This window comes from Erpetoichthys calabaricus, chromosome 3 (assembly GCF_900747795.2).
Source record: "Erpetoichthys calabaricus chromosome 3, fErpCal1.3, whole genome shotgun sequence".
In the NCBI taxonomy this organism is placed as follows: domain Eukaryota; kingdom Metazoa; phylum Chordata; class Cladistia; order Polypteriformes; family Polypteridae; genus Erpetoichthys; species Erpetoichthys calabaricus.
Genome location: NC_041396.2, coordinates 306664644 through 306688379, shown reverse-complemented (window position 1 = coordinate 306688379; position 23736 = coordinate 306664644). Strand labels below are relative to the sequence as shown.

Here is a 23736-nt window from a genome sequence, read left to right as displayed (position 1 = left end):
TACCTGAAAGTGAAATCTTTATCAACTGCATTAGATCCTACAAATCGGTATCCACTATGAACATTAACGGTGGCACTGCACGTGACATCCGTCTTGAAAAAATGTTAATTATTGATGAATGTACAATGGCATGAAGTCACTTACTCAACACCATTCATAAACTTCTACAAACGTTTATGAATAATAATATTCGATTTGGATGAAAGGTACTTTTATGAGGAGGAGATTTTAGACAGTGATTAGCTATTCTTCCAGATGCCATGCACTCAGCTATTGTTCAGTGCACCTTAAAATACGCAGACAATTGGCATTGCTTTCAAAAGATACAGTTAGTAAAAAAGATACGATGTCCAGAACCAAATCATAACAATTGCTTATTACAACTGAGAGATGGTACACTCACCAATACAGATGGACTTCAGCCACATATTATTACAATTCCTCAAGCCTTTATCTGCGACAACTTAGTTACAGAGAGATTTGGAACAGCAATCTCATTAGACCAAATGCCCCTTTTAACACAACGCACTATATTAGGTCCAAAAAATATTAATGTGCAAAACATAAATACCCAAGTCATTCCATTACTTCCTGGAGAGACACAACTCTTTCTAAGCTCTGACAAACTTGACTCTGATCACAACAATAACCATCTTCATTGACCTTACAAGTTCTGAGCTGGAATTACCTTTTACACTTAAACGGCGTGTACAAAGAAATTTTCCAATAAACCTTTACACTGTGCCACACACTTTATTGTTTGCTTTCTATTTGCATCATCTACACCGTCACACTATTCTATATCTCATTCATACATCACGCTCTTTGTCATTCCCAACACCAGGGGTTGGCGAGCGAAGCGAGCAGGGGGCGGAGCCCCCTAGTCTGACAGAAGCTGAAAAGCAGCATCAGGAAAAAACAGATTGAAGTAGTCCAGCAGCTGGTAATCTGTCGTGTCCAACAGCAAGCCATGCTGTCTTGTGAAGTCCGGTTGCCAGTTTGGCTCCCACAGATCAATGTCTGGGTATTCCTCCCACACAAACCTTACCGTAGGTGCATCGGCTGTGCGAATGCGCTCAGCTGGCAGCCGATCAGCTGGGGTGGCATCAGCTGGTGTCTGATCAGCTCGATCTCCTGATCACTGTCAACAAAATCAGATTCTGAAAAATCAGAGTCCGATTCAGCGATAATGTGCAAAACATCGTCTGCTGAGTATTTTCTGTTCTGCACTCGCTTCGCTCCCTCGTGCGATATCGATGCCATCTTGCCTTTGTTTACATTTCGTTACTCGTGCACATGCAAGAAATGATGCCGTGTCAATGAGTCTAACAGTCCTCCAAGCACAGAGGGAATGCCTGTGATGTAACAGTGAGTTTTGTCGCCATTAACAGCTGATTGTTAACATGAGCCCTGAAAGAGTTAAAGTCAATTGTAAATGGCACAGGTAACCAGTATAGTGATGCTCAGACTGGGGTGATGTGCTTGGTTTTTCTTTTACTAGTTAAGATTCTAGCAGCTCCATTCTACACTCATTGTAATCGATTGATGTCTTTTTTGGGTGGACTGGAGAGGAGTGCGTTACACTGATCGACTGAAACAAACGCGTGAACTAATTTCTCAGCATCTTGCAATGTTATAAGAGGTCTAACTTTTGCTATATTTCTTAAGTGAAAAAATGCTGTCCTAGTAATCTGATTAATATGTGATTTCAAATTCAAGTCCAAGTCAACAGTTACCCCTAAATTCTTTACCTCCGTCTTGACTTTTAATCCTAATGCATCAAGTTAATTTCTGATACCCTCATTATATACATTTTTGCCAATCACTAAAATTTTTGTTTTCTCCTTATTTAGTTTGAGAAAATTACTACTCATCCATTCACAAACACAAGTAAGACATTGAGGTCAGTGAACCGAGAGAGTCGGGGTCATCAGGCGCTACTGATAAATAATGTTGGGTGTCATCATCAAAGCTGTGGTAGCTCACATTTTAGGGGCCCTGCAGCCCTTGTCCATTTCTGAGCTGCCTTTAGATGATTGTCAGATATGGTGATAAAATAACATGCCAGAGTGCAGCTTAGTGTGCTGTTTGTAGAAATGATGAGATAAGCGTGCACAGGAATGCTACACCACCTCACATGAGCATCCCAGCAGGACACACCAGTGTGTGTGGCTGGTTAAAAGGACATGATGATGTCTCAAGGAGCACAGATAATAAATAATAATAATTCCTTGCATTTATATAGCGCTTTTCTCACTACTCAAAGCGCTCAGCAATTGCAGGTTAAGGGCTTTGCTCAAAGGCCCAATAGAGCAGAGTCCCTATTGGCATTTACAGGATTCGAACCAGCAACCTTCCGATTGCCAGTGCAGAATCTTAGCCTCAGAGCCACCACTCTGCCTATATGGCTGAGGCAGCCCATGCCAGTCGTCCTTCTCACTTTGGTGCAGGAGTCACGAGTGCCAATTCAGTAGTGAGGATGACAGGAGTGCTTGGACACCAGCCGGATTTAATGGCTGGATATTGACAGGTGCTGTTTAGACCTCTGGGTGAAGAGGAAGGAAGGTGGCATGTCTGCTGTTCCCTGTAAATAATTGTCTTGCTGACAAATGAAGAGGACACACGCTTGGCATCGGGTGGATTAGAAATATGAGTTTCCTAGTTGAATTTTTCATTTCAGAACACTTCAGTTTGGGAGCTCAGACAGGGACATTGCAGAGGAAACAACACTTCCTGAATTATCTGATTTGTGACATAACGATATACATGGATAACACTGGAAACTGAGAAACTCCATGAATAACAACGGCAAGATACTCAAAAGGACTTGAATTTGCCAAAGCTGACATCTTTACACTTTAACCGGCTCTCGTAAATGTTTGCTAAGCCGCCATCTTTCTTACATTGGCGATCCGCATGAGCAAAGCTGTAATTTGGAGGCACAGATTTGATTAAAACAGCCGCACCATCAGAACTAAGCCACGTTTCACTTAGTGCAATAAAATCAATTTTCCTATCACTAATAAGATTGTTGATGGAAAACATTTTGTTTGTTAATGCTCTAACATTTAATAGAGCCATATTTAATGTTTCGGAAGAGCAGAACTGAAGTGTATGTGCGTTATGGGTATTTGAGATAGAAATTAAATTATTTTTATTAGATAGATAGATAGACACTTTATTAATCCCAAGGGAAAATTCACATACTCCAGCAGCACCTTACTGATACAAAAAAAACAATATTAAATTAAAGATTGATAATAATGCAGGTAAAAAAAAAAAAAACAGACAATAACTTTAACTTTATATAATGTTAACGTTTAACCCCCCCCCGGGTGGAATTGAAGAATCGCATAGTTTGGGGGAGGAACGATTTTCTCAGTCTGTCAGTGGAGCAGGACGGTGACAGCAGTCTGTCGCTGAAGCTGCTCCTCTGTCTGGAGATGATCCTGTTCAGTGGATGCAGTGGATTCTCGATGATTGACAGGAGTCTGCTCAGCGCCCGTCGCTCTGCCACAGATGTCAAACTGTCCAGCTCCATGCCAACAATAGAGCCTGCCTTCCTCACCAGTTTGTCCAGGCGTGCGGCGTCTTTTTTCTTAATGCTGCCTCCCCAGCACACCACCACGTAGAAGAGGGCGCTCGCCACAACCATCTGATAGAACATCTGAAGCATCTAATGGCAGATGTTGAAGGACGCCAACCTTCTAAGGATGTATAGCCGGCTCTGTCCTTTCCTACACAGAGCATCAGTATTGGCAGTCCAGTCTAATTTATCATCCAGCTGCACTCCCAGGTATTTATAGGTCTGCACACAGTCACCTCTGATGATCACGGGGTCCATGAGGGGTCTGAGCCTCCTAAAATCCACCACCAGCTCCTTGGTTTTGCTGGTGTTCAGGTGTAGGTGGTTTGAGTCGCACCATTTAACAAAGTCCTTGATGAGGTTCCTATACTCCTCCTCCTGCCCACTCCTGATGCAGCCCACGATAGCAGTGTCATCAGCGAACTTTTGCATGTGGCAGGACTCCGAGTTGTGTTGGAAGTCTGATGTATATAGGCTGAACAGGATCGGAGAAAGTACAGTCCCCTGTGGCGCTTCTGTGTTGCTGACCACAATGTCAGACGTGCAGTTCCCAAGACGCACATACTGAGGTCTGTCTTTAAGATAGTCCACGATCCATGCCACCAGGTATGAATCTACTCCCATCTCTGTCAGCTTATCCCTAAGGAGCAGAGGTTGGATTGTGTTGAAGGCGCTAGAGAAGTCTAGAAACATAATTCTTACAGCACCACTGCCTCTGTCCAAGTGAGAGAGGGATCGGTGTAGCATATAGATGATGGCATCCTCCGCTCCCACCTTCTCCTGATATGCAAACTGCAGAGGGTCGAGGGCGTGTTGGACCTGTGGCCTCAGGTGGTGAAGCAGCAGCCTCTCCATGGTCTTCATCACATGTGATGTCAGAGCAACAGGCCGGAAGTCATTCAGCTATTAGCACCGCTCTGTGTGTATTTTTTATTTAATCTATAATCTGTTTTTATAGTTTTAATGCATTGTTCATTTAGAGGTGTAATTATAACTAAATTATTCGTATTTATGCTGCACTGCCTTGATTTTTCATGTGCACTGAAGTTAGTTATTAGAACTATAATGGAAGGCCGAATCTATTTGGATGCAGACCATCCTGCTTAAAGAAACGTGGCCTCTCCCAGAATAGGTCCCAGTTGTCTATGAACCCGATGTTTTGACTCTCGCAGAAGCTTTTCAGCCAGATGTTTAACGCCAGCAGACGACTGTAATACTCGTTCGACCTTCTAACGAGACTGTCGCCGCACGTCTCATAACATCTCGGGCACGAGCACCGGGAAAACAAGAGACAAAAGATGTCTGATTAGAGCATGCGGTGTTTAGGTTTCTTACGATTGAATCACCAATCATAAATAGTTTAAATCACCCAGGGTTGAAGGCAAACTGGGGGCGCGGAGATGGTCGAACCGGTTCTGGGTGGAGATGCTTGCCTGTGCCGATGGAGATGTTCTAGTCTTAAACCCCCGCCTGCATAGCTGAAACAGGCTGGATTCTTCATTGTTGGTGACGAGGCGCAGGGGTGAAGCTCACTTGTCCTTGAAAGTGAGAGGCACAGCGTGGAGTCGATGTTACCGAACTGCGATTTGCTCTGAAGATTTCTGATGTCGGGGGAGGATTTTTCCAGCAGATCCCTCAGGTGCCTCCGTCTGGACAGGAGTCTCTGGATCTGGATGTCGAGAGCCTGAAGTTCTTTGACGACGCGGTTCATCTCCCCGTTGGTCATTGTTTGCTTCCGCTTCGTGCCCCAGGAAAGAATGAAAGAGAGAGTGTTAGTAGCATTATGTAGAATGACTAAGAGGGAGTGGCTGGCAGATTGGCAGAGGTCTTCAGGACTGCGAGTGTGGCTGACACTGTCTGTTCTAACTGACCATGGATCTCTCAGAGGCTCATCTTCTCCGCTGAAGCTGCTGAATGGAGTTTCTCTTCTCCTTTCCCTTCACAGCCCACTGATCAAACTAATAGACAGATACTGAGGGGATCCATGTACAGTTGTGCTTGAAAGTTTGTGAACCCTTTAGAATTTTCCATATTTCTGCATAAATATGATCTAAAATATCATCAAATTTTCACTCAAGTCCTAAAAGTAGATAAAGAGAAACCAGTTAAACAAATGAGACAAAAATATTGTCAAAAATATATGTACCAAATGTTATTCAAATGCGTGGTTCATCAGAGTAGCCTGCACCTTTTACTGATCTGATAGCCAGTCTGTGGTAACCCTTGTGATTCTGAGTGACAGTCACTCAGCCTCCACTTAAAGACCCCCAGACCATCACACGTTCTCCTCCGTGTTTGACAGGTGGTGTCTCACACTGAGGAGCCATCCTGTCACCAACTTGATGTCCTACAAACACCCTGCCTGATAAACCAAAGATTTCAAATTTGGATTCTTCCGTTCATAAGACGTTCTTCAAGTCTTCAGTAGTCCACATCTGGTGTTTCAAGGCCCCATTTTGTCCCTTTAAGGAATGTTTTTCTTCCTGCCACTCGCCCTGTCAAACCTCCAGTACAAAGTGGCCCTTGGCTTTTGTCGACCTGCACTGTTAAGCTGTGCTTGAAGCTGTTGTGCTGTGAGGCATAGACATATATAGATAGACGCCGCATTCACTGTGTTGCCCAGTCGACATGATACGTCAGTACGTACGCCATATTGCGAGTGACAAAAGTGCCTTTTAAACTAATACAGGTAAACATGGAAACCGGGTTTTCTGATGAAAAAACAATAACATTTAAAACAGTATTGTTTACATACAACAGATTTTGGCGAATCGTTTAAATGCAATTACATCCATTTATACACTAATAATGACAATTATTAAATGATAATAATTATATTTATAATATAATTATTAATAATAATATTATTATTAAATAATGCCTCCAATATAAATAACATTTCTCGGACTGCCTTCTTCCATCTCCGAAACATTTCTAGACTTTGTCCCGTTCTTACGCAACACAGTACTGAAGTATTGGTTAATGCCCTGAGTCACCTCACGTATAGATTACTGTAATGCTATTCTATCTGGCATCCCACAAAAACTTATCCATCGCTTACAACTTCTTCAAAATTCTGCTGCTAGGATAATAACCTGCTGTTCTAAATCCACTGAACATATTACACCTCTTCTCTCTCAACTTCACTGGCTCCATGTTAACTACCGATTACAATACTAAATACCGCTCTTGACATTTAAAGCTCTTCACAACCTCACTGATCTCCTACAGACTTACACTCCTCTCGCTCACTCAGATCCTCATCTGCAGCTCGACTTTCTGTACCGCACATTAGACTCAGTGCTATGGGAGCTCGAGCTTCTCTCATAGTGCTCCTCAACTCGGGAATTCTCTTCCCTTTCATATCCGTCACCTCGATTCAATAACACATTTTAAAACTGCCCTCAAAACTTATCTTTTCAAACTGGCATACCAATTGTGAATTTTGCACTGTTACTGCCAGTTATCTTTGTTTGTCTTTCTTTTAACAGTGCAATGATACACTCAATCACAAAAATAAACAATTTTATTGTATATAAATTGGCTTAATTTCTGAAAACATTTCACTCATTCCTCTCTCAATCTCTCTCTCTCACACACACACACACAGTGTGGTTACTTCAATATATACAGGATAGGATCTAAAATCCTTGAAACAGAACTGTCTTCCATAGCTTTTTCCGTGTGTTGCCACTCTAATTTGAGAGTATTCAGTCTGTCAATATGGTGCAGCCTTAGTTTGTGGAAGACAGAAACAATTAAAGACATGAGCATAAAATGACGGTTGTCAATTTCAAACTGTGTTTCCTTATCATCTGAACCAATCTCAGCCCAAACAAACTGATTGATCAAAGATACACTGACAGCTTGCCCTAATGTCGACTGTCAGATAACACGCTCAGCTACTTTGACCACCTTGACTGGACCCTCAGAAGGAATCATCAAACCTCCTTTGTTTTTTAATGTGAGCGAGTGGTTGCTTTGATCATATGATGCCGGTTCAACATCTGTTACCAGACTAGCACGGCACACATCACAGGACAGCTTTCTCAAAATCCCGTCTAAGGGCTACCTCCCACTGCTTCCTGAGGTGGATTTCTTTGGGAAACCTTCAAAGTTTGAGAAATGTTAACAGCTAACAACAATCTACATTGTTAGTGACTAAATACGTTTAGCCAAAACATTGTTTGGAGGCTCACTTGAGCACATAAATGCATAGCTTTGCTAGCTTAGCCTGGTGTAGCTAAAGTTAAGATTATAAAAAGGGATTTTCTAATGGTCAAATATAACCAAAACAATTGCTCAGCTTTACCTATGAAATGTAATCTCTGTGATCTGGTTTGGAGCGTACAGCGGTTTGTACAATCCCAAGCAGCACATGCGTGAGGCATCTTTATCTATTACTTCACTCCACAGTAGTGCCACTCACAATATGGCGGCAACATTGACGTACGATGCTGCTGGTCATGATGCGTCTAGTAATTCTATGTCTATGCTGTGAGGCGCCGGTGATCACTCAAGCTGGTGACCCTCAGAAACTTACCTTCTGATTGGCTCGTGACTTTGGCTCTGCCAGATCTCATCCTATCAGAGTTTCTTTCCGTTTTCCAATTGCCTTTCGATTGTGTGGGACACACCACTTTACTCATTGATACTTTGATTTGTTCTTTTGTAATTTCTCTAAATCAAATGCCTGGAATTCTAAGTGTAATAATGTTCTGCCTCATTTCATTTGATGATTGCCATTATCACTGAACTTTAGAGGGCTTTGTAACACAGTCTGCTCCATCTCTGCTTTAAGACTCATAGAGGGTTTTAAAGTAATCAACACAAGTTGGGACACCTGTACAAATTGTTTGCTTTGACTTGCAAGGCTTCATTTACTTGAATTGCTGCAGAGCATCTGTAGGTTGTAACCTGTTAGTGTTTTTCCTGATGAAGGCCCATTTATAATATTCTGAAACTTCCTGTTTTCAGTTCTTGCTAACCTAAACTTCAAATTTAGGCCTCTAGCAATTTGCTGATTACCGTTTCACCATTTTAGGTCATTTGTTGCATTTCAACTGATTTTTCATTTGAAGGAATACTGATTTGTTCTAAAACCTTTGCCCAGTAATGTAAATGTGCTTCAGCAGTTCTTATGTTATTCAAGCTACGTCCCAACAGTGAGTCTCCGTGACAGTTGAGGTGTCCAACAACAACACCATGTATTCCTATCGCACATTTTCATACAATTGAAAAACCTCCAAGTGCTTTACATGATGAAGATAAAATAAATAACAAAATAGAATCAGGGAACACTAATTAACATGGAATAAAAGCAAGGTCTGATGGCCATTGAGGTCAGAAATAAACAAAAACAAACTCCAGACGGCTAGAGAAAAAAAAAGAAAATCTGCTGGGATTCTGAGGCCACGAGACCACCCGGCCCCCTATAGACATTCTACCTCACATAAATGACCTTACAATCAGTCCTCATGGTATTCAGGGCTCACATGGAAGAACTTGATGATGACGGTAATGTCGACTTCTGGCCTGTAATCCATCAATGTAAGGACATCACAGTGCTTTGATCAGGTGGTGGTGGTGCAGATCACAGAAAACCAGAAAAGAACAGAAGACAAAGTAGGGGTTAGAACAGAGTGTGAAGCCACCAGGAGTGATTTTGATAATCAATGTATATACAGAGTATCAGGATTAAACAAAAATGAAGCTGTGAGTAAGCCATGTTATAATAATGAGTTTTTAGCAGTTTGTTTAAAGTGCTCCACCGTATTAGCCTGGCGAATTTCTATTGGTCAGCTATTCCAGATTTGAGGGGCATAACAGCAGAAGGCCGCCTGCCTCACCACTTCTTTTAAGTTTAGCTCTTGGAATTCTAAGCAGACCCTCATTTGAAGATCTGAGGTTACAATTTGGAGTGAAAGGTGAAAGAAATTCTGAAATATAAGATGGAGCAGATGATTTAAGGCTTTGTTATGACATTCATAGGCAGTTTGATCAGGTGGTGTTGGTGTCATAATTAGGGGGCTGTCACTGTCACAAATTCAGTGAAATCTGTACTTGAACATGCCAGGAGGCACCTTTATTTAAAAAAAAAAAAAAAAATGAAAACAGTATTTATTGGGAAAAAAAAAAATGAAACGGTATTTATTGGGAAACTTGTAATGACTAAGCAAAATGTGAAAGTTAATCCCAACAAGTGCAAGTTAGTGTGGAGTTGGTTCCATGGCTGTTGGACTGTTTCCTTTTAGGATCAATATAGCTCCCTAATTGGAATAAGTTCTTTTGTAATTGCGGCATTTTAAGTAACCGAAAACTATATAAATATAATGTAAAAAAGGCGATATCCCTCCCGTAGTGATACGGTGGTAAAACTCACATAAGAGAAAATAACTTCGCTTTCTTTAATGACAATTTACGCGGCATAACAGACGAGGAAGCCATGACAACACTTTGTGTATAGTTTGTCATTTTCGTCACTGCGCTGAAAGGATTTTCAGGACGGATGACATTATCACCCATCCGTCCATCGGCTTCAAAGTATTTGGCTGCTTGTCCAAGTCTTTATATACTGTCTTCTCCACGTGTAGGCCCCAAACAAGGAAAGGAGAGGATTCGATTTCATCTCTAACAAGATTACATCTTGCCTGAAGAAGGGACCTGAGTTGCCTCGAAAGCTTGCATATTGTAATCTTTTTAGTTAGCCAATAAAAGGGGTCATTTTGCTTGGCTTTTCTCTACATCTCTAACATACAGAAATAGTACAATGCCCATTTTCGTAGTTGTACCTTTCTTTCTTCAAATGCTTGCCTAGCAGTTCTAAATGCTGAGGGCCCCTGTGTGCTAACTTTGGCCTGGCCTATACATGTGAGTGGATTTATAAAATACTCACTTTAAGTTCCCATTAAAAGAAGACGTATTATGTCCAAATCTTATTGAAGAATTTCATCTCGAAGGGTTATCAACAGAAGAGATGAGTACACGGGCAAGCCTAACACAGAGAAATGATGAAGTCGAACGAATTAACGTGCAAATTGTCGATCGGTTACACAGCAAATTGATTAAATGCATATCAATAGACTATAATGGAACAGTTGGTGGTGATCGTGTGGAAGATGAAAACATCAACTTATAATATCATGAAGAATATCTACAACCGTTAACACCGTCTGGTCTTCCACCATTAATGTAGAAAGAAGGATGTATCATAATGTTATTGTGTAATTTATGTCTGAGTGATGGGCTATGCAATAGGACAAGATTAGTTGTATTCAAAATTGATCGAACAATTCTGACATGTCAAATTTTAACAGGTGACAAGAACGGTAATGTAGTACATCTAACATTAGACACCAAAGATCTTGATATGCCATTCGTATTAAAACGTTTACAGTTTCCTGTGAGAATAGCTTTAGCTATGACAATTAACAAATCACAGAGACAAACATTCGAAAAAGTCGGTTTATTTATTAGAGAGAAAGAAACGATATTCACACAGAAGAAATGAGTATACAGGTAATCCTAGCATCCGGGCAGTTATATGCTGCATTGTCACAATGCAAGTCCAAACATCCATCCATTATCCAACCCGCTATATCCTAACTACAGGGTCACGGGTATCAATCCCAGCCAACACCGGGCACAAGGCACAAGATACAAACCCCGGGCAGGACGCCAGTCCAACGCAGGGCGTGCACACACCCACACACCAAGTACACACTAGGGACAATTTAGAATCGCCAGCGCACCTAACCTGCATATCTTTGGCATGGAAACCCATGCAGACACAAGGAGAACATGCAAGCTCCACGCAGGGAGGACCTGGGAAGTGAACCCGGGTCTCCTAACTGTGAGGCAGCAGCGGTACCCACTGCGCCACCGTGCCGCCCTAAGTTAATTCCAAATATTGTTTCTACTGACGTTTTACAGCAAAAGTTTAAGTTTATAAAGTATTTGCATGTTAATTTCAAAGCCAAACAGAACGAAAACGTATAACGCAACGAATACCTCTAATGCAACATGAAACATCATTTTCTTTCAATTTATTAGGTTTTACTATTTTTTACTCAGGTTAATTACTCGCTGTAATGTAAAATAGCAACAATTCCCATGATAATAACAATCTGTTTAAATTGGACATCCGCTTCCCCATAAGCGAGCGGCACAGCTGCCAAGTGACTAGTGCGTAGCACCCGCTCTGGGCTTGGCGAGCAAAGCTAGTAGGAGGCAGAGCCCCCTAGTTTTTAATTATATCTCAAAAGTACAGTAATGATGATTAAAAATAATAAAACGAAATGAACAATAATAACAGTAATAGTAATAAATACTACTGATAATGCCAAAGCAGTACATAATCTCAACATTAGTCCTTAAATCTTAAAGCACAGTCAGGACAACAATCCCGTGTTTCTTTTCGGATTTTCTTTCCAGAGTCACCAGTTTTTGAACAGCACCCTGCACAGGTCCGTGCTGGATTCTGTTTTTTTTTTTTTTTTTTTTTTGTTGGTTATTTTTAATCAATAAAATGTCTACCATTAAGATGTTCTGGTTTGATCTGCGATGTGCTGGGTCAAACGCGTCTCTTAAGCGGTAGTATGGACAGTGGATGTGCAGCAGTGATTTGTACTACAGGTTGGCATGTGACTCAGTTTCGCCAGCTTTCGATTCCACCAGGTGATGACATATCTTTTTGTCGTATTTCTTTTGTTCCCTCCACATTCCAGGATAGAAAGGCAATTCTTGATCCGCATGATCTGTGCCGCCCATCATGCCATGGTAGTCGAGCACAGCACGAGGCTTCATATTCTGCTTGTTGCCTTTTGCCTGTCCAGTGATGTAGCTACGTTATGTTCAGTGCTAAGAAGACAAACCTCTTTCTTGTCCTTCCATTTCAGCACAAGCACTTCACCCATTTTCCAAGCGACTAGCGCACCTCACTGTAATTTAGCTCTGCCAAAGTCTTCAGACATGCCATGACGGTCCATATGCGTCAGATGTCAAATTTCACTGGTGAAGTATAAAAACTTTCCCTGGTTACACCGCCACCTTTGATTCAGCAGAGCATCCATTAAAGTCAGCACCGATGACATAGCAACGCCATACTGATTGTACTTCAGATCAAACGTTGTCCCTTTCTCTGTGTATAGGACCGAATTCCAAATGTATCCCGTTTTAGATTCACAAAGCTTATAAAGCTTTATGCCAGGTCTTGCTCTCTTTGACGCCCTACCGTATCCATGACAGTCTGCCCTTACAAAGCCATGAGACTTTCATCGATGCTGACATCACAGCCCGGAATGTAAACGCACCAAAACGTTGCTACAGTGGCTTGGTACATCTCCCAGATTTTCTTCATTTTGGGTACTGGATGGGTATTCTCATCAGAGTCTTCATTGTTGGTAAAGTGCAGATATTTTATAATTAGTGAAAACCTGCAATCTGATGTAATTTCTGTAAAGAACGGCAACACTGACAGCACTTTTCCTGCCTGAGTGATTCTCGGTTCTAATGCTTACATGAAACTCACTTGTACTGTTGACCGAGTGACACTCAGGACTAATGCTTTTAGCACAGTAACACTCGGGTCTAATGCTAAGGAGGTTAATGGCCTTAAATCTTAGCCCACCTGTATTCCCCCAGGCTAACCGGCCAGTCAGTTCCTGAGATTTTATTTATTCAAGTTCTAACCTGTATGTACAATTAGTTTCTAAAGTACTATTTTTATTTTCCCCATAGACATGTTTATCCTACTGTTATCACGCCATCCTTGTGCCTTGAGCACTGCCAACACTGAAAACGATCTTTATGAAGGGGTTTGTTTTGATAACATAAGGAAAATCAGAAATTGGCAGATATTTTCTGGTGTGTTTATTTACAATTGGAAGCCAACTTTTGCTTTTTTGTGATGGATGCCCAACAGGGTTGGCATAAAACAGCAGTTAGTCAGGGACCAGGGGTCCAAGAGAGAGAAAAAAAATTCTGCTTTTACTAAATTTTAGGTCCAAGGGGCGAAGCAGCAGGGTACACAAATCTGTTTAAGAGGAAGAAGGCGTCTTTCTGGTTTGCTAATGATAGCACAAGCTAACCATTCAAAAATACGAGTAGGCGGATGGTTGCAGGAGATGTGCAAAAACGGGTCTGCGAATTACAGCAAAGTTGGCATTGCTGCCACGCTAAGCGAAATCAGTGCAAGGAAAAACAAACATGTAAGGTTTGATTAAATGAAATTAAACAGCAAGATCCCCTCTGATATCCCCAGCAAGCACATCAGTTGCCGTTGTTACAGATTTGAGCACACAAAGGCATGTCTGGATTCCTGTTCTGTCTTTGCTCCCTTTGTCTCCTTATGTAGGCTAATTCTGGACAGACGGAGGGAGACCTGAGGTGCACTCTGCCATCCGTGTCCTGTGATGTGTGAGAGTGAGTGACATATTGTAGCCCCATCTGCTCGATCAAGAGTTGTGTGTGAGGACAGGCGAGTGACCGGGTGAAGTCCAAGTGTATCATAAACACAGTCTTGAAATCACAGACGCACAGTGACATTTGCTTTTACATTTCCATCTTTGTGTTCTTGCACTTCAGTCATCGCTCAAGTTGTCTTATTAAAACACTGGGACACTCTGAGCTTCTGATCATAAGGTTGCAGCTTCACTGTCATGGCGAGCTTTAGATTCAGCTGGGCTGGCTGTGTTCAGCCCACTAAGCCTAATTATCAATTAATGTTGGTCAATGGTTTGAGTATCAAGGGGGGCAATTATCTTTTCACAGGTCTTGGATAACTTTATGGCATAAAAACACAATTTATGTAGCAATTTAAAATTATGCTCTTTGTTTTCTTTGACTCTCTTTATCTAATATTACATTTGGTACCGGTGGCCATCCCTTGAGACAAATATGCACACATATAGAGGGGATCAGGAAGGCACAATAAACACAGCTGGTTGGCGACGTCATGCTGGTGCCAGGACCTCCGTACAGCCATCACATACCGTGAAGTCCACGGGTGTCTTAGGCAGGCCTCGGCGTGAGGTGGTCTTTTTCACTCATGCTTTTTAATATCTGTCTTTGATCCCCCCTGGGATGACTGCAGCACATACAAACGCCACATACTAAAAGTCAAAATTCTTTAGGCATGACCCCCAAGAACTAAGCCCACATGTCTAGAGGAGATCTCTTAAAAAGGCTTGGCTGCTGCCTCCATTAACGACTTCTTCCTTTGGCTGCTCCTGTTTTGTTGCCACAGCGGATCATCTTCTTCCATCTCTTCTTGTCCTTGTCATCTTTTTCTGTCACACCCACCACCTGCATGTCCTCTCTCACCACATCCATAAACCTTCTTAGGCCTTCTTCTTACCTGACAGCTCTATCCTTAGCAACCTTATCCCAATATCCCCAGCATCTCTCCAAACCAACACAATCTCACCTCTCTGACTTTCTCTCCCATCTGTCCAACTTGAGCTGACCCTCTAATGTCCTCATGTCTAATCCTGTCCGTCCTCATCACACCCAACGCAAATCTTAGCATCTTTAACTCTGCCAGCTCTGTCTCCTGTGCCACCGTCTCCAGCCCATATCACATAGCTGGTCTCACTACCGTCCTGTAGACCTTCCCTTTCACTCTTGCTGATATCCGTCTGTCACAGATCACTCCTAACACTCTTCTCCACCCACTCCACCCTGCCTGCACTCTGTTCTTCACTTCTCTTCCACAATCCCCATTACTCTGTACTGTTGATCCCAAATATTTAATCTCATCCACCTTCGCCAACTCTACTCCCCTCATCCTCACTATTCCACTGACCTCCCTCTCATTCACACACATGTATTCTGTCTTGGTGGTCCTACTGACCTTCATTCCTCTCCTCTCATATCTCCACCTCTCCAGGGTCTCCTCAACCTGCTCACTACTCTCACTACAGATCACAATGTCATCAGCAAACATCACAGTCCACGAGGACTCCTGTCTAATCTCGTCTGTCCATCACCTTTGCAAATAAGAAAGAGCTCAGAGCTGATCCCTGATGTAATCCCACCTCCGTCACTCCCACCGCAGACCTCACCACTGTCACACTTCCCTCGTACATATCCTGTACAACTCTTATGTACTTCTCTGTCACTCCCGACTTCCTCATACAATACCACAGCTCCTCTCTCAGACACCCTGTCATCTGCTTTCTCCAGGTCCACAAAGACGCAATGCAACTCCTTCTGGTCTTCTCTAAACTTCTCCATCAACACCCTCAGAGCAAACCTGGCATCTGTGGTGGTCTTTGCTGGCATGAAACCATCCTGCTGCTCACTGATCATCACCGAGCTTCCACTACTCTTTCCCATAATCAGTTTTATCCCCCTGTAGTTACTACAGCTCCCTTATTCTTAAAAATCGGCTTTAACGACTGGACCTTTAACTCTCTGAGGGCCGAATATTTTTTCCCAAAAAACACAGTTTTCTGAAAAGCACACCAAGCAATGGTTTCACACATAAATCAACATAAAATATGTTGCTGAATGCCGTGGCCACCAGTTCGGCTGGAATGAACGGCAGGCCAGCAGCCAGGCTGTCTTTGCGTGGCAGAGATGGTCCCAGTCGCAGCGTATTGCAATCTGGTTTGTACCTCTTGTCACTGTAAGTGGTGGTCCTCCCAGGCAAACACATCAGGTACATGAACCTGTTCATCACCACGATCAGCTGGGGATCAATCACGGGTACCTCACATTAGTTTTCGATCACAATTTAGCGATAATATGCAAAACGTCATCCACAGAGTATTTTGCTTTATGCATTCACTTTGATCTCTCGCCAGATGTCGATGCCATTTTTGCCATTTCCTCCTTGCTACTCACAGGAGCGACAGGGAATCTCGGTCAAAGCTAACTTTCCTTCGAGCAAAGAGAGTCCAGCTAAAACATAAACAGCAGGTTTTGCCACCATTTACAGCTGATTAGCAGCGTCAACCCCTCCCTTTTGACAAAAGTCAACGTCCGCCCTGAAAGAGTTAATATTATTGCTTGGCACCACCCCCACCCCCCCCAGTGTTACCTCACCAGCTTGTTCTCCAGTGTAAACCAATGTAAGATATGTCAACCTGCATCTGCCAACTATATGGTGACAAGAGAGCCAGTCATTCAAAATCTGAGCGAAGTAGATGCTCGCCCAGGGGATCAGTCCTCATTTAACTGGTGGTCTGTCTTCCAGATGGCTGGTGACACGTCTGATAAGAAGGATGCTGACCGATCAGGTTCCAAGGAAAGGGAGAGGAAACGGTCAAGGAGCCGCTCGAGAGAACGGGAGCGCAAGGCCTCGCCATCCAAGGACAGGAAGCGCCATCGCTCACGGGAGAGGAAGAGATCTCGCTCGAGATCCAAGTCAGCAGACAGGTAGGGGCAGTCATGACCGTTAAACAAGTTCCTCTTTCGGCAGCATGATGGGATCAACGGCTGCCGTTTCCTCTTCTCACAGAGACCGCCGGCACAAGGAGAAGGATAGGGAACGGGACCGGGAGAGGGGCAAGAAGGACCGAGATCGGGATAAGGATGCGCACCGGCGCGAGAAGGACAGACGCAAGTCCAGGTATGTCCATCTTTGGGGCCTGTGATGCTGGCACAGTTTTATGGCCTCCTCAAGCAAGACATGATGGGCAGTGTGGTAAATGTCACTGGCATGTGTGTGCTTGCAGAAGCCCGTCTCCAAAATCCAAAGATAATCGGGTGAAGAAGGAAAAAGGAATGAGGAAGAGTGAAAAAGATGAGGAAGAGGATGAGGAGAAGAAGAAAGAGAAGGTGAGGTTTTGGAAGGTGCTGCCTTTCTTCACAGCTTCTTGTGGACAGCAGGGCTGCCATGACGCCCCCGTCTCTGTCTCTCTGGTTCCTGTAGGTGCAGCCCCTGTCTTTGGAGGAGCTTCTGGCTAAAAAGAAGGCAGAAGAGGAGGCCGAGTCAAAGGTATGAGGTGCTCAGAACCAAGCGAGGGCCTGAGTTGACCAACCCGTACTTGTGAATTAAAGGGCATGTTCGTTTGCCTGCTTGCCCTCTGTTTCAGTTTTTGTCTCCTCTTTTCAGCCCAAATTCCTCTCAAAGGCCGAGCGAGAAGCCGAGGCCATCAAGAGGAGGGAGCAGGAGGTGGAGGAGAAACGCCGCCTGATGGAAGAAGAGAAACGGAAGAGGAGGGCCTTCCAGGACATCGGCAGGAAGATGCTGGGTACCGTGGCCGGGAGGGAATTCCTCACAGTTCATCCTCTCCATGCTTGTTCACATTACAAGTGCGATGTTTGGCGTTTTATTCTTTTTTTTTTTTTCCTTCTCCACAGAGGACCCACAAGAGAGAGAGAGGCGGGAGCGCAGAGAGCGAATGGAGCGGGAGAATAACGGTAACGAGGAAGAAGACGGGCGGCAGAAAATCCGAGAAGAAAAAGATAAAAGCAAAGAACTCCAGGCCATCAAGGTTAGTTAGCACTGGTGGTGCGGTGGGCTGAACGCAAATCAGGTCACAAACCCTACAGCACCCCCTAGTGCAGCATTGGTGTAATAGGAAAAATGAAATATTTGAGAAAAGGACACGTTTGTTAGTGATTGTGCTGTTCTGTCCTCTCTGGCGAGTGTGGGTGTCATGCTATCTTTAGATAGCAGATATCAATAGCCCCACTCTGTTGAAGAGCCAATCAAATTGCACACGTCTGATGACATTTAGCTGACTTTACATTACACGTCAGTCACGATATACTTCACACCCAATCATATGCATCCTTCCCCAACACGCCCCTTTCAAGGCGGAGCTCTCATAAAACATCCTTAAGGTTAGGGTTAAAGGAGCAGTAATAGCATCTCTCTTGTCTGTCAACCTTTCTTAGGGCAAAGTGCCCTTTGGCACTACTTGGACTCCTAAAATAAACCTTAGCAGATCACAAACGACAGCTTTGAAGTGTCCGACCAGCTTGTGTACTGCTAGGGTGGGTGAGCATCATCATGCAGCTCTGTGCCTGCCATCAGTGGGCCCCACTCCATTTGCACTTGTAGAAACCTCTGTTGAGGGCCCGTTTTCTGAACTGTTAGCCAGGATGGCACACCCATAGACACTTTTACATGACCCCGATTCGTTGTTGTGTGTCACCCAGGAGCGCTACCTCGGTGGAATCAAAAAGCGCCGGAGGACACGGCACCTGAATGACCGAAAGTTTGTGTTTGAGTGGGATGCGTCTGAAGACACATCCATCGACTACAATCCTCTGTGAGTAGTGCCCTCTGATCAGCTGGTACTGCCACCTCCACTATGGCGCTCTGTCTCAATTGCGCTTCACATTGCAGGTACAAGGAGCGCCACCAGGTGCAGCTTTATGGCCGCGGCTTCATTGCTGGCATCGACCTGAAGCAACAGAAACGAGAGCAGTCACGCTTCTATGGAGACCTAATGGAGAAGAGGCGCACGCTGGAGGAGAAGGAGCAAGAGGAGTATGTGCCTCGTCAGCCCCACCGACTGTTTCTTAGGTGGTCTTGAACTTACCTCCTGTCTTCTCTAATTTCAGACTCCGGCTGAAGAAGCTGCGTAAAAAGGAGGCCAAGCAGCGCTGGGATGATCGCCATTGGTCCCAGAAGAAGCTCGATGAGATGACGGACAGGGACTGGCGTATCTTCCGTGAGGATTACAGCATCACCACCAAAGGGGGCAAGATACCCAACCCTATCCGTAACTGGAAGGAGTACATCCTGCCACCCCACATCCTGGAAGTGATAGACAAGTGTGGCTACAAGGTGAGTCTGGGCAGTGCCTCTACTGTCCACAGTAGGCATTCAGTGCCCCCAGTTGTCCCACCAATGCCTAATGTTGTCATCCGAATTGCAGGAGCCAACTCCCATCCAGCGGCAGGCCATTCCTATTGGCTTACAAAACCGAGACATCATTGGCGTGGCCGAGACGGGCAGTGGGAAGACTGCTGCCTTTCTCATCCCCCTACTGGTTTGGATTACCACTCTGCCCAAGATCGATCGGTGAGTGTCATGCCGAGGGCCCTGCCCACGATGTCCTTGGCAGTCGTTGACGTCCACTAACTCTGCTACCGCGTTCACAGGATTGAAGATTCAGACCAGGGTCCATATGCTGTCATCCTTGCGCCCACCCGTGAGTTGGCTCAACAGATTGAGGAGGAGACCATCAAATTTGGGAAACCGTTGGGAATCCGCACGGTGGCAGTGATTGGTGGCATTTCCAGAGAAGACCAGGGCTTTCGACTGCGGATGGGCTGTGAGGTAAGACGTCTTTCAGAAGACTATGTGGTGTCAAGGTGGGCCCTCAAGGAAGCCTCATCCCCAAGTTTGCCTCAGTATGGAGGGGCAATCACAGAATGGCATGTTAGAGTTGGCACATGTGCTTCAGGCTGCTTGTAAGAAAGAGGGAGTCCCTTGTCAGTATGACACTCGTCATCAAAGCTCCCCTTGATGTCGGGTGGCTGTCCTGTCACTCTGCTTAGGGCCTCCCATGTCCCCTCCAGAGCCCAGAGGTTAGGAGAGAATGAAGAGATATGCCCATCAGGGCATGCCCTGGAACACTTAGTTTCCCTGTAGAATATATTTTATATCTCAGTGACCATACAATTAAAATATATAGAATAAATGAATAGATTAATTCATGCCCTAAAATATCCCTTGTAAGGCGAATCATACGCTCCTATTAATAATTCTAACATACTGTCTGTTCTAGCATCAATTTAGAAACCTTCAGAGCTATAAAACCTCAAAATAAATGAATTAAAAGCCATAGCCTTCCTTCTTTATCAGGACACACAGCGTCAACCATCAAGTTAAGTCAAGTTGGGGAGCCTGCACTGGTACAGCGTGTTGCCGCACCCACTACACGACGAAACAACTCGGGATCCCGGTTGGCAACCCCCTAGGCAGATCCACGCGGTCCAGTCCCACACTCTGGAAATGACCCTCTATCTGCCGCAGCCAGGTGTTACATGGGTGACCCCTTGGTCTGGTCCAGCCACTCGGGACCCCAACAATGAGGATCATGTGAGCTGGATCACCTTCAGGGAAAGGCGCCACATGGCCGTAGTGCCGTAACTGACGCTCCCTCACAATGCGGGTCATGTGCCTCATTCGAGACGCCATGAGCAACACAAAGTCAAACCAATGAGACAAAAGGACCCTCTGAAGAGACACAGTGATGAAGGAGTCCGGTCTTCATCTCAGGTCTCTGGATAGCGTCCATGTCTCACAAACAGGAAGTACCAGGTCTCTAAAGACTTGGACCTTCGTCCTTTTTCAGATATCAGGAGCGCCACACACCCCTTTAAAGTGACCTCATGACTCCCCATGCTCTCCAAATCCGTCTACTTACTTCATAGGAAGTGTCACCAGAGTCACATGGCTGTCACTGCTGAGGTCAGTAAACCTCTCGATGACGAGGTCGACACTCTCTCCGCAGACAGACACACTGCTGATGGCCGTGCCCAAGAGGTCATTAAAGGCCTGGCTGTTGGTTTTTATCAGGACCCTCACAAGCCCAGACACTCAGACCCCTCACTCAGTCTCTCGAGACCCCCGATCAGAGCCTCCATTGACTCCGCAAAGATCACAGCATCGTCAGCAAAGTCAAGATCCGTGAATCTCTCTTCACCAACAGATGCCCCCCAGCCGCTGGACCCCACGACCTTGCCCAACACCCAGTCCATACAAGCAATGAACAGAGTAGGAGCAGAACACACCACCCTGACGGACCCCCAGAATCAACTGGGAAAAACACAGAGGGTCTGCCTCCACTCTGCACAGCACTCCCAGTACCAGTGTACAGGCCGGCCATGATATCCAGCAACCTCGAGGGGGTCCCGCAAACCTTCAGGATGTCCCACAGTGCAGCTCGATCAACTGAGTCAAACGCTATGTGAAAATCGACAAAGGCTGCAAAGCAGCTCCGAGACCTTCAGTGCCAGGATGCGGTTGATGGTCGACTTCTTAGGCGTAAAACCAGACTGGTAGGTTAGCCAAGTGATCACGGATCATATTGAGGACGACCCTAGTGAGGACCTTACCCGGCACCCAGAGCAGTGTTATCCCCCTGTTGTTGCCACAATCCAGGTGATCACCCTTCCCTTTCCAAATCTGGACAAGTCCCATTTTGCCAGTAAATTGGGATGATGCCAGTCTCCCAAATGGTAACAGATTGCTTGCAATGCCAGGAGAAGTTCACCCCGGATACCACAGACCCCTGCAGCCTCCCCCCAGCTGGTTCACCACTTGTGCCACTCAGTGAGATTGGGGGGTTCACAGCTGACGAGTTTGCACGCAGTTTGTGTGAGGAGCTTTCAGATTTGGGTTCGACTGCCGATCCTAATGTGATGAGGGAGACCCTCCGTGACAAGACCCTGAAGGTTGCTGAGGGTTGTGTTGGTGTTCCCAGAAGGAGGTGTTTCATCTCGCAGGGCACCCTGGATATCATCGAGAGGAGTTCATGCGCATGGCTCAATGGCAACTCTGGTCTGCACTCAACCATCCATCCCATAATATTCATGAAAGGCACTATATAATTAATTTTTTTCTGGGTTTTGTAGGGTAACGTTTAGTCCCCCAATACTGATTTACCATTAGGGTTAGGGTTATGCCATCCCTGGTGACCCTTTTGTCTCCCCTCTCGTGCCCAGATTGTGATTGCCACGCCCGGACGTCTGATTGACGTGTTGGAGAATCGCTACCTGGTCTTGAGCCGCTGCACCTACGTTGTCTTGGATGAGGCCGACCGCATGATTGACATGGGCTTTGAGCCGGACGTGCAGAAGATCCTGGAGTACATACCAGTGACCAATCAGAAGCCAGACACTGACGAGGCCGAGGACCCCGAGAAGATGATGCAGAACTTCGAGTCGGGGAAACACAAGTACAGACAGGTGGGTGTGAAGAACGCGAGCCATTTTTGTTTCAGGTGGGGCCTCCTGCCTTGGGAAGGGGTCTCTGATCGCTGAAGCGTCTTACCTCTTTGCTGCAGACGGTCATGTTCACGGCCACCATGCCCCCAGCGGTCGAGCGGCTGGCCAGAAGCTACCTTCGGCGCCCTGCGGTGGTCTACATCGGGTCTGCCGGCAAGCCGCACGAGCGAGTGGAACAGAAGGTCTTCCTCATGTCGGAGGGAGAGAAGAGGTGGGTTCTGCTGTGCCCCTTACCTTGTATGGGCACCTGATCGGGGGTGGGGGGGGGGGTGCACTTGACCAGTGATCTCGGCTCACACTCTGCTCTCTTAATAGGAAGAAACTCCTGGACGTCCTCGCCAAAGGCTTTGATCCTCCAATCATCATCTTTGTCAACCAGAAGAAGGGCTGTGATGTGCTGGCAAAGTCTTTGGAGAAGATGGGGGTGAGTGGCTGACATAGCGGGGGTCCTTAACCAATATCGCCGAACCACCCAGTCCAACACACTCACCCTCTCGGTTTTTATTTCCCTCTCTTTGCAGTACAACGCTTGCACCCTGCATGGTGGCAAAGGCCAAGAGCAGCGTGAGTTTGCCCTGTCCAATCTTAAGGCGGGAGCCAAAGATATCCTGGTGGCCACCGATGTGGCGGGCAGAGGAATCGACATCCAGGACGTGTCTATGGTCATCAACTACGACATGGCCAAGAACATCGAAGGTGAGGTGGGGGGGGGTGCTACACGGGTGGTGCAGGGTGGCTTGCGTTGGGGACATCAGTGACACCTGCCCTTACCCCCTTCGTTCTCTCTCTCTATCCAGATTATATCCATCGTATTGGCCGTACGGGCAGAGCTGGCAAGAGCGGAGTGGCCCTCACCTTCCTTACCAAGGAGGACTCGTCCGTCTTCTACGACCTCAAGCAGGCCATTCTGGAAAGCCCAGTGTCCTCGTGCCCCCCAGAACTGGCAAATCACCCCGATGCACAACACAAGCCTGGCACCATCCTCACCAAGAAGAGGCGCGAGGAGACCATCTTCGCCTAAGGGGAGCCAGGCTTGCCCTGCTATCGGACTTGAGCCGGTTTTATTTTTTAATCAGGTTAGCTGGTTGGACTATACAGGAGGCTGGCATCATGGGTATAGTGATTGGGCAGTGCCAGCAGGAATTTTGTTGTTTTTTTTTTTTGTACAGCCTATTAATAAAATAATGAAAAAGCTGAAACTTGGGTCATGCGTCCAAACCCTGGTCAGCGGTGCC

The 23736-nt window shown here is 45.4% G+C and overlaps 1 protein-coding gene across 2 annotated transcripts in view; it reads left to right on the top strand.

Annotated features, from left to right (window-relative positions):
• The window catches only part of ddx23 (DEAD (Asp-Glu-Ala-Asp) box polypeptide 23), a 46668-nt gene extending 22968 nt beyond the window's left edge, over window positions 1–23700 (top strand). For both annotated transcript variants that reach the window (XM_028798687.2, XM_028798686.2), the window contains 16 exons: window positions 16785–16966; window positions 17049–17159; window positions 17266–17368; window positions 17463–17528; window positions 17646–17784; window positions 17894–18027; window positions 18698–18810; window positions 18888–19031; window positions 19106–19331; window positions 19423–19568; window positions 19649–19826; window positions 22220–22462; window positions 22561–22712; window positions 22817–22925; window positions 23023–23197; window positions 23299–23700. In XM_028798687.2, the coding sequence (XP_028654520.1) occupies window positions 16785–16966; window positions 17049–17159; window positions 17266–17368; window positions 17463–17528; window positions 17646–17784; window positions 17894–18027; window positions 18698–18810; window positions 18888–19031; window positions 19106–19331; window positions 19423–19568; window positions 19649–19826; window positions 22220–22462; window positions 22561–22712; window positions 22817–22925; window positions 23023–23197; window positions 23299–23522 (2445 nt within the window). In that variant the 3' untranslated portion in view covers window positions 23523–23700. The remainder of the gene's footprint in view (window positions 1–16784; window positions 16967–17048; window positions 17160–17265; window positions 17369–17462; window positions 17529–17645; window positions 17785–17893; window positions 18028–18697; window positions 18811–18887; window positions 19032–19105; window positions 19332–19422; window positions 19569–19648; window positions 19827–22219; window positions 22463–22560; window positions 22713–22816; window positions 22926–23022; window positions 23198–23298) is intronic.
• The last annotated feature ends 36 nt before the right edge of the window (window positions 23701–23736 follow it).